The sequence below is a fragment of the Rhinopithecus bieti genome, unplaced genomic scaffold (genome assembly GCF_001698545.2).
Source record: "Rhinopithecus bieti isolate Rb0 unplaced genomic scaffold, ASM169854v2 scaffold_60, whole genome shotgun sequence".
In the NCBI taxonomy this organism is placed as follows: domain Eukaryota; kingdom Metazoa; phylum Chordata; class Mammalia; order Primates; family Cercopithecidae; genus Rhinopithecus; species Rhinopithecus bieti.
The window spans coordinates 478,946-494,602 of NW_016803192.1; the positions used below are offsets into that span (position 1 = coordinate 478,946).

The window sequence follows — 15,657 nt, forward strand, 5'->3', positions numbered from 1 at the left end:
CAGTCTTGGATATGTCTTTATCAGCAGCATGAAAACAAACTAATACAATAGGGCTCTAGTATGAGAAGAAGATGATTGACATAATATTCAATCTTTCAACAGCTTTCTTAAGGCCTGAGGATCTCGGGTCATAATTATTGGATCACTGTGAGTCCCTCATTGACATGACCTTAAAGCAATGTATTTAAATAATCAATGTGCAGTTCTATAAAACCACAAACTTCTGAATTCAAACATGTGAAATCTTGATAAGGCAGAACACTGAGATTTTTCAGATTTTAAATATTGTATTTTAGTTTTCAGTGGGTCACACTATTATAGTTGAGGATATTCACAAGCAAAGACACACTCTCTAAAGTAATGAAAAAGATTAGGAAATTGGCCACTTAAAAAAAAGTATGAATATCTGATGCCATAGCTCATAGTGACATCCTACTCCCTGTTGTAAATATGGAACTGAATATTGGCTAAGACATATATTTCTGAAAGTAAGATTTCAGCTATTTCCAGGTAGTAAGTTAATGAGGACCAATAAAGGCAGACGGCATATACCCAAATTGTAGTTATACCTGTCGTGACTTAGTAATTGTTTATACTCAACAAGGGCAAATTACTGCTTTACCTTTCAAAATACCCATATCTTGTATTATATCCTCTTTTCTTCCCCACCTAATTTAAGTATCAAAGATTAAATGTCTTTACTTAGCATTTGAAGCCTTTATTCAACTCTAACTTTCAAAGTAATTTATAAATAAGCAGATTCAAGCACTGATGATGATCAATATTGTGTATTTAGCTCTATTATGATGAGTGGAAATCTCAGAAGCATACAGTTATCTCTCCTAAGAGTTTTATAACTGAACATAATTATTTTGTCTTTCTTGTTCCCAGGAGATAAAAATGAGTGAGAAAACTCATAACCAAGTTCCTGCTATTCACGATGTTTCCATTGGGTGTAGCTATGATATTAGATAGGTTAATATCACAGCCTGAATATTCTGGAAGGATGCCCAGACATTTGGGGATTTGTAGTGACTTTCTTTGTCTTCAGCATTAAATTGTATTAGTCAGCAATATGTTCTACGGGGAAAACCAAATGAAATACCTTCAAATCAATCAGGGCAAGAAGGCTTTTAATATGTCTTTGTGACATATCAATTTTTTTAACAAATCAAAATATTGAGACGTCCTGAAACTTGAATCATCCATAATTTCTATACAGTGTGCTCATTTTTATTTTTATATAATTATATAATTTACACCTAGTTTGAACTTCTATATAGATAGGTCTCTGTTGGATAAAATAGGACAAATAAGAGGAAAGTCCACAAGCAACGCAACTCCTTTACTCGATGACAGGTTTGAGTAAAGTGTCTTAAAATGTCTGTTTAAAAAAAAAAAAAAAAAAAGTATTTCTGCTAAAATGCAAGGGCAGCTAACATGCTGAGATGAAAACTGCTAACTCTTTTCTTAACAACACCATATGTCTCCAACTGGATCATAATGCAGTCAGTTCCCAAGGGAACGTTACACATGGAAGCTAACCAAATCAAGGCACAGTCTTCACTGTATGTTGACTCACTGATTAGCCAGCAATCAGCTACTTTAGATTTTCAGATTATGCAAGTTGTCTGTCTGAAGAGTCTTTCTGCATTCTTGACATCCCCCTTAAACAAAGCAAGTCATTACAAAACCCTCCACAAAATATTTCTCTTTTGTATATACTTCCTCTTATCTATAAACTCAATATATTTTAAGAAACTAAAATGCTCAACCTCTGAACTCTCTGATGGGTTTTAAATAGTAGATGCATTATACAGCAAACACTATTGAAATCAAGCTTATAAAGATGAAAGTCACGTATTGTAAGATGAAAGAAGTCGCCTTAGTCTCCTTTGAGACTAACTATATAAAATACCAACAAATAAACCAACCTGCCTTATTCAGATGATTCTTTATTTATGTAATTTTTCTTAGTTTAATACTTCATTCAATTGTTAATTTTTTATATAGAAATTATATTTAAAACTTTACTTAATATTAAAACCTTCCACATATATTACCGCCTCAAGTTCTGGCATTTGTAGCTCTGATACACATAATAAATCCAATTATTTCATGTTTAATGTAATTCTTAATAGTATAAAATTAGAACACTTGATGATGTGTATAAAACCTTAGGAATTTTGCCTTGGGAAGTGTGAAATGCCCTGGGATAGTTCAGATTGGGGTTTCTCAAACTAGCTCTGATAAATAGACAGTATTTTCTAAAATTTCCAATTTGTCAGTAACCAATATTTTTGTAAAAGAAAATTATGCACTCAGATTTCATGACATTGTCAAATCGTTATACAAGTTTCTAAATGCTTTCTCTCAGTTTCTGTACTTTTCTTGTCATGGGCTGGTAAGAAATGTTTCAGGGCTGGCATCAATTTGTGGGATTCATTGTGAATATCATTGTTTAGGTGTTTTGTAACTTAGAAATTGGAATTTTAATATTAATGCTGAGTCATACACTTCCATCCCTTCCAGCACATCATTCTTTAACTATTATTTGCTATGGTTTTCTTCTAATCCACTTTAGAAAATTAGTAGCAGAGGTTCAAAAAGCCAAAGAAGAATTACCAAAACGTCTTTGAGAAAGATGAGTTGCTACATAGTATTATTTAAAAATACACATTAATAAAAGAAAACTCCCCAAATCTGCAGTGATCAACAAAGGCACTACCATGTACTTATTTTAATAAGAGCAATGTAAGCCTCGGCATCATTTAGTGACTCATTAGTGACATTTCTTACCTGGGATGCCTGGTGGTGTTTTCAGATATTTTCCATTAAAATGTTGAATTACCACTTCACATTTTTCAGTAGACTCCATTCTGGGAAAAAAAAAGGTAAACCAGAGGTCATATATGGCTGTCAAGAAAAAGAAACTTAAGAAGTAAAGGAAAACCAGAAAGCCATAGAAATACTTGATTTGAGAAATGTACCCCAATTGCCAACTTTTGTCATGACCATGATGACCAGATTAATAAAAGAACATCACAGACTCATCAATGCTGAGAAAGTATTATTCACTCTTTGAAAGGTGTCTATGTGGAGGGCTCTGTTCTGAGCCTTCTCTCAGAGGTAACCCTGAGGCATTATTTTAATTCACTCAGCAATGTTTGGCAGTTGAAAGTGTTCAACAAATGTCTGTTGAATGATGAATTACCAAACCTGATGGGTAGATCTTGTTATTGTCATTCATATCAATAAGGGCACTGAGGCTTAGACAGATAAACTACCTTTCCAATAAGAGGTAAAGTTAGGATTTGAACTAACACCTCTGCAACAGTAAAGCCTGTGCTATAGCTACTAAGCTATACTACTGATGGATTCCACAAAAGAAGTCGACAAGATGTGTTTTACTTCAACGGCTTGCAGCCTAAAGGACTGATTGGTATAGTAATGTAGTCGTCAGCGTTATGACATTTTTATTGAAAATCCACTGTATGTAAGACACCCAAAGAGTTAGGTGGGGTCCTACATGTTGAAGGAAGGTATATATACAAACCTTAGGTTCTGTACTTTCTCAATATTTAATTTTGGACAATATCTTATTTTTCATACTATGTTATCAATATTCCTAAACTGGTGTTCTTGTGCCAAATTTTGGCATCTCACATACAACCTGAAACATGAACATTTTGAGCCAGACCAACATAATTTAAATTTTGGCAATGTTACCATATCTTAAGTACAGTAATATTTGTAGAATTTTCCAAATAATGAATAATATCTGGCCTTTATTATTTTATAAGCTTGGATGGGGAGGATAATAATTAAGGATTAATTCTGAATAAAGGAAATTAAGTCTTCCAAAGAGTATACTAGAGGCAAAAATAAATTTAAGAAACAGCACACATACACATGAAAGAATGTGTATGAAATGTGTAAAATTTGTTCAAAAGGCAAAGTATAATTTTAGATTTTCTGCTGTTATTAATATGAGCTTTCTTAGAATGGTGCCCATCAACGCCAAGTTGTAAAACTTTCCTATGTTTAAATTTTATGTGTATTTCAGGATCATATTACATGGCCATATTACAGGACCATATTACATGGCAAAGGAAACAAGATATGAAAAAAATATATTAACAAATATGAAGTAAGTTATACATATTTATTACAGTTACAAGAATTCAAATATGAGAGGAATCCTAGAAGTCAGAGATGATGCTGAGAAGATGCACTGAATCTAGGAAAGGCTTTTGGAGAAGTAATTAGGGCAGGGGGCTGAGCTGGCAGCTTGGAGGGCATGCGTCCTTATTACAATGTGGTAGAGGGAGCAAGCATATTGCTCAGTGGAAGGTTTGCCTGGGAAATTCTTAAAAATTAACTGAGAGAGGAAGTCAGGGCATCTGTATCACCTGTTTAACAAGTTTGAAGATGATATCAGGAACAAGTTACATTTTGGAGCTATAATTATTTTCTGAAGAAGTTTTGTTTTCAGATGCACATTCCTATGAAGCATGGGATGAGTATGCATCTTTCTGTATTGATACATATGACAAATCTCTACCGCCAAGCAGGGCTGAATTTACAGGAGTGAGGCCTATGTCTTCACACAGAGCCCCACACTTAGAACAACCCTGCACTTGGTTTATAGTTCCGCTGTCGCCGCCTTGAACTTCTTAACAGTGCTTTTAACAAAGGGATCTACATTATTATCTTTCACCCTAATTTATGTAGTTGATCCTTCTATGATAATAGAGTGCAGGAAACTAACTTAACGTAAACAATCAGTATGTATATCATCAGGTGACCCAATGGATGCACATAAGTATTATTTTGAAAAAAAAAAAAATCTTCAGAATGCAATGTTGATAGATAAAAAATAAAAACTCACACCGTATTTTGTTTACTACTCACTCACAAGTTCCCCTATATCAGAAGATGTTTGGATAAGAAAGGCAAGAGGAATCTTTCCTCATTCTAAATATTTTGGAACAGCTAAGTACAATTTTCCTAACTCTTTCAAGATTCCTTTCCAGTGGAACCTTTTACTGTAAGTCTTTCATTTTTTTTTTATCTTTCTTTTTTTTGTTTTTTAAAGTATAAAACTTCCATTTCCATGAAGAAAAGAATTCTAACTGTTCTTTCTCTCTTCCCACCGGATCCACTATTGTCTCTTAGGGAAAATAACCTTCCCTCCTAGCAGAGACATGAATGGGAGAGGAAATGCAAGCCCTTAATTACTACAGATGTTACTTTATGGAATTTTTATTCCAGGAGAGCGACAGAATGCAAAGTTTATGCCTCAGAGCCCCCTCTCTGTTCAGTCTCTCTCTGGGTACTCGCCTGGATAAAAGGCAATTAAGAATCTAAAGCTTGCTTGCAAGAGTCCTACAAATCAAATCCCTTCTCTTTGTCTTAAAATGGCATGGAATCATAAATGAAGACTAATACTAGGGGTGTGTGTGTGTGTTTATTCTACATAATACATTTTAGGGAATAGAGAGGAAGCTAAAAAAGAAAATCGAGTGGCTAACCCACTCCACCCACTTGAAATATTTTTGTTCTTGTTTGAAAGCCTCAAGTCCTCCCTTCTGTATTCTAAGTATGATCGTCTTTTCTTAACACTGTTTTACAGTCATATCAAGCTGGATGGAGGCTGTTTCTATGAACACAAAGACAGCAGCATAGATTGTTCACTTTGGGTTCATTCAGATTTAACTAAGTGAATGTCTGCTGTGAGCCTTTAGAGACTCCCGTCTCTGAAAGAATAAATGCAATAAAAGTCTGTTTTCTGTAGCTGCCGGCGCTTAGTGTCAAACCATGTTATGCTGCACCACCCAGCAGTGACAATTCCATTTTAATACACGGGGCACATTTTAACAAGGCAAAGCAGTCCCAGCAAAGATGGCAATATAGGAGCTGCCAAGGGGAAAAGTCCCAGTGTTCCTCATGCATTTTATGTGGAAGCAGAACAAAAGTGAGACTGAGACCAAGAAAGCTCTGGGGGGGTGGGGCAGGAAAGAGACTATATTTGAATGGCCATCTTAGGAAGAATGTGCCCATTTTCTTCTCAAGTTTCATAATTAACCTCTCTGAAATGCCAGCTCAAGCTATCTGGAATCTGGCACACGCTTCAGTTGAAACTGACACTAGCATTATCAAGTGAGTCTGAAAAGACAGCACGCCAGACACAGCTGCCTTTATAGGTCCCTTTCAGATGGGCCACTGAATCACTACAACTGCATCTATTCTTCCTAGGTGGTACCTGAAACCCCTTGCGTCCCTCAGAACAGCTCGAGTGCCAGGCCAACCATTCACCTGACAATACATTAATTAGGTTCTTACAAGGCTCTAATCATTGTATAAAGCTTCAGGGTTTTCTATTAGGTCTGATGTTTAAATATAAATACACTTTAAAGGTCCTGTTTGACATTCTTTCTTGTCTCAGTACCTAGGAACCTGACTTCAGTCATTTGAAACACACCACAGAATTGTGCTGCTTCTTCCTTTTTTTTTTTTTTTTTTAACAGCTACTAAGAGGAGCTAGTTTAACAGCCAATACAATTCCCACAGGCAAATTACATCAGATAAGAGGCTGATACAATATTAGTAGAATGTTCTGGGTCAGACTAAATATGCAGAGGTAGAAATATACTTTGCAAAACCATTTGCAGCCTACCTCTGTCACCTCCATAAAGAATCACACAGTTTTTGGTCTTAAAGCAATAAGCATTATTAACCATGTGTTTAAAACAAATCCATCCTGTCATTTATTATGGTTAATTAGAGGTTTCCAGTATTGTGAAATGTTTGTGGTTTTGCAATCTCAGGCTCTGTACAAATTATTGGCAACTTAGAGTATCTGACTTTGTAAGTCAGTCATCCTCATTTCTGGTAAGATTTACGTATGCACAGGGTCAACATTAAAATATTTTTTAAAGTACTAAACTGTGCACTCCTTCTGACATTTCAAAAACAAATTATGTCATTTCCTTCTTAATCCATTGTAATGGAAGGAATAAAATGGTGAGTCCTAGAAACAAAGATGAATGAATGTGATGAATTTTCTTCTCAGTTTTTGCAATTTGTTTTCTTCCTGCCAGGCACCTGACATTCTTAGGATACAAGTGGCTTCAGTACCAAACAGTGAAGCTGAGAGGTCTCCCTTATATGCCCTTTTGTAGAAACCAGACATTTTGAGATATCTTGCTCAGCATTACAACACATTCCTCTTAGGAAATGAAACTGTGGATGACAATATTTGACTAATGAAAACACAGTCCAGAGCTTGAGAATCACATAATTTCAAGACTGGAAATGGCCTCAGATATCAACTTCTACATTGTACAGATGAAGAAAGTAACACTAGAAGACTGTGATTGGCTTCTCTAAAAACTAGTCAGTGGATGAACCTGGAATAGAACTTTTGTCTCAGGACTCTCAATTGAGACTATTTGGAAGAGATGCAGCTCCCTTGCTGACCTCATGTCATCCCTCCTGATTTTCTCTACTAACTGATGTACTTCAATCTGTTCAAGAGTAGGATGGGTCCTGCTAGCTCCACTCTACCCAGCCACTATTACTTCAAGAAGTTGTTTTCAAAAATGGAATATAACCTGATATGAGATGTAAAGGGTGTTTCACCTCTGTGGTATTCTCCCCCAAAACCCATATAAAATAAGGGTCCTATCATGAGGAAAATAGCTGACAAACTCAGATCTAGAGACATTCAGGATACCTGGCCAGTACTATTCAAACAGACAAAGTCTAAGAAATTATCACAGATCAGGGTAGGCTGATGAGACAGGACAACTAAATGCAATATGGTAACTGGATTGGATCCTGGAACAGAAAGAGAATGTTAAAGAAAAAGTTGGCAAAATCCAAATAGAGTCTGGAATTTAGTTAATAGTAATATGCCAATGTCAGTTTCTTAATTTTGACAAATGTACCATGGTAATTTAAGGTGTTAATGGGGAAAACTGGGTGTGCAGTATACAGAAAATCTATATTATCATTACACTTTCATATGAAGGTAAACTTATTCCAAAATAAGAAGCTTACTTTTAAAATCAGTGTACATTAAAATTATCAGAAACTTACTTTTAAAAATACCAATCTCTGGGGCCCAGCCCAGGAGATTCTGACTTAATTGTTTTGGCATGAGGCCCAGGTACAAAGATTTCAAAGCTACCCAGGTGATTTCAGTGTGCAGCCAGGGTTGAAAACTCCTGTTACGCAGTTCTGTGTCAGGCATGTGAAACTGGAAACCACAGGCCAAACCCAGTCTACAGATATGTTCCATTTGGACTGCAAAGAGATTTTGGAAATTTTGAAATGATTGTCAACATTTGAAACTTCAGAGATTTCACATGAAAATTGAAATTTATGATTCCTTTTAATAGATGGGACAGTTTAACCCATGCTTTCTGCATGGCAACTATGACATAATACAAAATATGTTTAGTCTTTTTCTCAGGTTGCTGACACACAGCTTCTAAAACCATTGGAATTTCCTGAGTGATAGGGGTATGTTGTGTTATTCAGAATAGACTATTTTTAACCCCATCTGAGTTTATGCTAATGAGCTCACTCATGTAGCTTCAGGATGGGGACTGGTCACCAGAAAGACTAAGACTTGATTAGTGGGTTGGAACTTTCAGCCCCACCCTCTCTGACTTCTGAGAAATGGAGAGGGGCTGGAGATTGAACTCAAACACCAAGGGCCAATGATTTAATCAATCAAACCTAGAGGTTTCACCTAATGAAACCTATATAAACAACAAGGTTCAGGAAATTTTCAGGTTGGTGAAGACGTTGATATATGCCAGGAGGATAGTGAGCTCAGAGAGACCACAGAAGCCACACACCCCTTCCCTGATACTTCGCCATATGCATTTCTTTCATTTGAGTTGTATCCTTTATAATAAACTGGTAAATATAAAATGCTTTGAGAGTCATTTTAGTGAGTTACTAAACCTGAACTGGGGAGTTGTGGGTACTCCCACATTTTGCAGTTGCTGGGAAGAAATGTGGGTAGCTTGGTGATACGGTTTTGCTGTGTCCCCATCCAAATCTCATCTTGAGTTGTAGCTCCTACAATTCTCATGTCCCATGGGAGGGACCTGGTAGGAGGTAATTGAATCATGGGGGTGTTTTTTTTTCTGTGCTGTTCTCAGGATAGTAAGTCTCATGAGATCTGATGGTTTTATAAAGAACAGTTCCCCTGCACACACACTCTTGCCTGCCGCCATGTAAGACATGCCTTTGCTCCCCCTTCACCTTCTGCTATGATTGTGAGGTCTCAGCAGCCATGTGGAACTGTGTGTCCATGAAGCCTCTTTTTCTTTATAAATTACTCAGTCTCAGGTATTTCTTCATAGCAGTATGAGAATGGACTAATATACCTGGGCACTCCATTTGCAGCTGGTGTGGAACTGAGTCCTTACATCTGTGGAGTCTGATGATGATCAGGTAGTTTGTGTCAAAACTGAGTTAAATTGTAGGACATCCAATTGATGTCAGAGAATTGGAGAATTGATGTGCAGAAATAAGGTATTTGATGTCAGAAAAACCCACACATTTGGTGTCAGAAAAAAAGACATCACAGCAACCATGGAATAGAGTAAAAGAGCAGTTTTGTTATTTAAACGAAGCCACTTTGCTATTATTCCTACCAATCTGTATCAATTGCCCATCCTAAAGCAAAATAGTAGGTGCTGTTTGTCACTGAACTTGCATTGTTTATTTTTAATAGTTAAGAGAAAAGAAAACGTATTTAACTTAATTTATACAGGGATAGTGGTGTATTTCTGTTCACCCTTTCCTAGATGTCCTCTCTGTCCTGCTCTATGCCCCAAGAAAGTGACCCTTCTCTCAACTGTGTAATCTTAGCTCTTTTGTTTACTGGTTTTCCATTGGGTTCTGCCTATGGAAGCTTGAAAGAACTTCAAAAGGCAAGAGTAGAGAGAAATCTGAGTGATTTTCCCTCTTTCTCTCCCTGTTTTGGCACTTCTGTCTAGTAGGTGTTGCATCCCTCCCTGTCTACAGTCCTTCCAAGCAAGCCCTCCTCTGAGGCTCTAGCTCTCACTGAACTTTGGAAACACCGCTCTGGTTACTCCTTTTTTTTTTGAGACGAAGTCTCACTTTGTCACCCAGATTGGAATACACTGGCCCGATCTTGACTCACTGCAACCTCCACCTCCCGGGTTCAAGCAATTCTCTGCCTCAGCCTCCCAAGTAGCTGGGATTATAGGCACCTGCCACCACGCCTGGCCAATTTTTGTACTTTTAGTAGAGATGGGGGTTTCACTCTCTTGGCCAGGCTGGTCTTGAACTCTTTACCTTGTGATCCACCACCTCGGCCTCCCAGAGTGCTTGGGATTACAGGCGTGAGCCACTGTGCCCAGCCACATCTGGTTACTCCTTGAGCTCTCAGAGTGGTAAGGGTTTCCCTCTGTTGCTCCTCTCTGGGAACATCAACATCTCTTTGCCAGTTCCCTTAACACTGCTTCTGTAAATATTTTGTAAATACTCTTTAATTTTCTTCAGTAGAATCATATGGAGTGAAACTCTGCCTCCATTCAGCATCTTGATGCCTACACCATAAAGCTATTAACAGCATAGGAGTAAAAGAATTATCCCAAAGACTGTGTGTTTCAAGAAGCATATAAGAAATACAGCTTGCCTTATACTCCATCTAGAAACTACTTCTTTCACTTGGATTACCTGATTACCCCAGTAGGGACACTCATCTGTGTACTCATATAGATGCATAATTATCTAAATATATTTTTTTTAGCCAGACTAATATTTCTAGAAGGAATTTTCATAAAGAAATGGCAGAAAATTAGTGAAAATTAAGTATAGCTCTAGAAAAGTCATACCATAAATGACTCTGGAATACATTACCACTTTTAATCAATCTCCTAGCTACAGCCATATTTCATTCCTAGATATTATTGAGAAAAGAAAAATAGCTCAGAGCAGGCTGAACAACGTGAGATATGCAACATTTATCAGACCCAGAGAGACATAAGTACAGGACTTCAGTCATGGCTCTCTTCCTTGAGTACCCATGCCTGGGGACAATTGTTTAAAGGCATTTTTGTTCCTGACCAGCTTTCTCACTCTTTGTCTTCATATTCCTAGAATTCGTGACACAAAGAACAAGGAATAGCCAATGAATAGCTTATGTTATTTTAATGTAAAGTCTTGATAAACAACTTCTCTTCTTTTTTGAAGACCCACTTGTAACTATTGCCAATTGGATTGTATATTCAGGGCAACATGAATCTAGGTTCCTGGGTGGCAATCTTCAAACTTTGAGCTCAAATAAGATCTGTACTTATGTTATGTAAGGTGGACATTTTGGTGACTCAGGTGGAACCTGAAGCAGACTTTCAGTGATCTCCCTCAATTTGCTGACAGCTGGAGCCCTGGTATGAGCCTAACTTTCATTCATCTAACCTCACTGGAGTCAACGGAGGTCAGTCAACAGGGTAAGCCCTCCTCAGATTTCAATGTTCCATTCTTGGTTGAAGATTCAGACCAATTCACTTATTGAAACCACACACATTCCTGCCTCAACGTGGTTGGAATTGAAGCTCCACTGTAAGGTAGGAGTTCCATTTGTTATTCTCTAGAGTTTCTGCTGATTGCAGATTTGTGACTTTCACTTTTTCTTTTTGAACTAGTGTTATTTTGAATTAATTCTCAGAGTTTTTCCATCTTTTGGCTAGGCACGGTGGCTCTCACCTCTAATCCCAGCACTTTGGGAGGCTAACGCAAGAGGATCACTTGAAGTCATGAGTTCAGACCAGCCTGGTCAACATGGTGAAATCCTGTCTCTACTGAAAATACAAAAATTAGACAGGCATGGTGGTGGGCACCTATAATCTCAGCTACTCAGGAGGCTAAGCCAAGAGAATCCCTTGAACCTGGGAAGCAGAAGTTGCAGTCAGTCAAGATGATGCCACTGTACTCTAGCCTGGGTGACAGTGTGAGACTCTGTCTCAAAAAAAAAAGGAGTTTTTCCATCTTTTATCTCATTTAAAATTTTGGTCAGGGAAAAAATAGTTTCTCTCTGAAAAGAAAAAGTGTAATCTTATGGCTTAAGTGAAACATTTGTAATCTTTAAAACTGGTGAGATTCCACAGTTCAGTTATATTGACAAATCTAAACATTCTTCTTGGGTGACTAAAGTTCCTCTAACTGGGTCTTTTTGATCATTCAAGAAAAAGTATAATTATGGGCAATCGTACTTCCATAACTGAGTCTAATAATAAAGATTTTCAAGAGCTGTTAGAAGTGGTAGCTGATCTCTTTAGCTTTTGGGGTTCCAGGGGTTACTCTGCACTATTACAACTTGAATTTTGTGTGTGCAATGGCTGACAAGTCACTGGCAAAAACTGTGGTTTCTGAAGTAGCTGAAATCAGTTGCAGTGAATGATTATAAATGTACGGGGCTACTCATTTCTTCGGGTGTTTAGATAGAAAGACAGGTTTGAACACTTGAAGGTGGAGGAAACACTTTCCCTCAAGGCATAAAACTCCTCCTGTGGGAGGGTGTTCTGATCACAGAGTGTGCTGATGGGCACTGGGTCACCTACCAGTCTTGAGGGAATGTCTTTGCAGTGAGGTGCATTGTGGAAATATTGCATAGCCTGGTCTTGTGGCATTTCTCTCTTCTGAGAAAGAGAATATTCTCATCTCAGAATTCAGTGTAAAAGTGGGACCGTTCAATTTTAAATATCTAGGTACACTGCCTTTCAGTTTTGCCTGCTTTTCACATATGTAAATATTAGGCCCCCCAAACTGCAAATGCTTTCATTTTGCTATTCACTAAAGGGCTCAACCCTGAAGTGAGTAATCTAATCAATACATAAGCTAAGTTGAAAATACCGCCTGTCTAACTAGATTGATCTCCAAAATATGACTTTCTGGCATTTAGCTGGCCATTGTGAAACTCTTTGTAAAATACATTTACATATATAAAGGAAATCTCTGTTTGCAGAAGCACCTCCCTTACTGTACCTAAGCTACTAGAAACTTTTATGATAGGAAAAACAGTGCCTTAAAGTTTATAAAACACACCTTACTTTGGTTTAAGATATTTTTACTGGTAATCTTATCTTGACCAGGCCTTTACTTATGCCCTTCTTTGTCTCAGTAAATAATGATGTTTAGATCTAAGTTCTGTGCCTTTGGGATGTAAATTTTCACCAAAGAGTCATGTCTTTGGGATTGTAAATTTATGATAGCCTAGCTAATAATTGTTTAGGGCTTGACAGTCTAAAGGGGAAAGAAACTATTTGCAAACTGGCAAATGGAAAACCTTATAAAGCTATTAATACAAAATTTGCTTCTATGTGTCCTGTATGTCTATATGTTTGTATGTGGCATGTGTATGTGACATTTTACTACCAACATATATAAACAACCTCCAATTAATTGTCTTAAAGAAAATGTAAGTGGTTAAATCAGGTATTTTATCAGAAAAATAGAAACTACATACAGACAGGAGGCAGGGAAATACTGGGTAGAAGAGGGTGGTTCCCTGGAGAGGGCTCCACCCTCAAGCCTGGACCCAAGGCCCTAAATGAGAACTTCACATCCCTGTTTTCCCACCCTGGCCTGCCCCACCCTCCACCCTTTACCCATAAAAACTCCAAGATCCACTGGCAGAGAAGGAGAAAAGAGGAACCAGCTGGATGTCAGAGAGAAGCAGCTTGACTTCAGAGGGATGGCTTGACAGCAGAATTTCATAGAAGAGTTCTGCCACAGATGGCCCAACTCCAGGGGAAGATTATCTTCCCACTCTATTGCCCTTCCAGCTCCCCTTCCTGCTGAGAACTACTTCTACCATACAATGAAATCCTCCACATTCACCACCCTCCAAATTGTTTGTGTGACCTCACTCCTCCTGGATGCTGGACAAGAATCGAGGTGAGGGCGAAGAGGCTGTCATACTAATTAAGCTATTAAACACTTAAGCCACCCATGGATGACAAAGCTAAAGGACCACATAGTAACACACATCCTCTGGGGCTCTCGGGGTTGTAGGCAACCCCTAGGCGCCGCCATGGGCCTGTACAGTGCTTTTTCCTGCAGGCGTCCAAAGGCACTCGCCCTGGCTCCTGTACCAGCTCACCTGCTTGCTAACCCTCCCACCAGGGGTTTGAGTGCTGTGGGCTGCCTAACCGAGCCACCCCTTCATGAGTCCCACAAAGGTACCAAGGGAACTATCCTGTCTCAAAACTAGCTCAAGTGCCTTTTAGTTCACTTGATTTGAGTAAATCTTTGGTAAATAAGACTAGTTTAATATTGTTGGTTTAGTGAAAATAGCTGTCTTCTGATCAGGAAAATACCAAGGTATTTATCCATAGAATTTTTGCTTAGGTAGTGGCAGAACATTTTAAGCAAGTTGTAGAGGGTTTGCAGAAGATTAATCTCGGGAAAGAAATTTTGTGTGTGTTCAAGTTGTCTAAAATTAGAAAGAAATTATGTATATGTTTTTCTAAAAATTGAGCATTAATATCAAAAGCACCCTGGTGTAAGGCCACAGTCTGTGCCCCTATGTTGCCACAGGGTTTTCTCAGAATACTGATCCTTTTTAATAGAAAATTACAAAGAGTTATAAAAGGTTTATGGAAATCTTATCTTGTGAGTTCAAAACTGATTGAGATTGGATGGATTTGGTTATAGTGTTTTATTAAAATTAGCTTTAGTATTGACAATACACTAAAAGTAAAACTTGGTTTTCTCCTTAGAACAAGAATTTTGTGTAGTATTAATAAGAGGTAGTAAAAGATTTGTTTACTTTTTGAGTAAACTGTAAAATAATTAAGTTGCAGGGAGAGTTTCCCTCATGTTGTCTTTATTAGGTCCCTTGATTGGGTATTAAAAATCTTCTCTATCAAATAATAACAAATTTTGCTTTCTGAAACCTTTGAATGATCATTTCCACAAAATAAATGACTATTATTATGCATTGACTTCTGATCCTATTTTGATCATGTGTTTTAAACATTTTTTAACTTCAATATCGAGTGTTTTAAACCTTTAATACTTTGAATATTTCCAAAAATTAAATTTCAAATTCTAAAATTATCTTTTGATCTGTACTAACTTGGACATAAAAGAGGAACTCCTGGAAGTCCAGGAGAGACAGATAACGCTTATTTGGTATGTTAAAATCATACAAGAAGCATTGTCAAATAAGAAATACTGTTTATATGGACACATAGAGGGGAACAGCACACACTGGGGCCCTTCAGAAGGTAGAAGGTGGGAGGAAGGAGAGGATCAGAAAAATAACTAATGGGTACTAGGCTTAATATATGGGTAATGAAGTAATCTGTGCAACAAACCTCCATGACACAAGTGTCCCTATATAACGAACCTGCACATGTGCCCCTGAAGTTAAAATAAAAGTTAGAAAAATAGGTTTGAGTTATATTAGTATACATGTATTGCAGAATGAAAAAAAGAAACCTGTTCCACTGGTGAATCCACTAAAACATCCTCTTTTGTCATCCACAAACAATTATTGTTTCACTTTAAGTCTTCTCAAAAGTTATTTATAATCAGCTATAGTCCAAAATTTACTTCTTCTTCAAGGAAATTCGTGGAAAAGAACCCCAACAAGAATTTTGA

General features: G+C 37.4%; 1 protein-coding gene across 9 annotated transcripts in view; it reads right to left on the bottom strand.

The window, feature by feature from the left end:
- The window catches only part of RBMS3 (RNA binding motif single stranded interacting protein 3), a 763,768-nt gene that overhangs the window by 262,679 nt on the left and 485,432 nt on the right, over nt 1-15,657 (bottom strand). For all 9 annotated transcript variants that reach the window (XM_017868338.1, XM_017868350.1, XM_017868345.1 and 6 more), the window contains exon 6: nt 2,800-2,879. In XM_017868338.1, the coding sequence (XP_017723827.1) occupies nt 2,800-2,879 (80 nt within the window). The remainder of the gene's footprint in view (nt 1-2,799; nt 2,880-15,657) is intronic.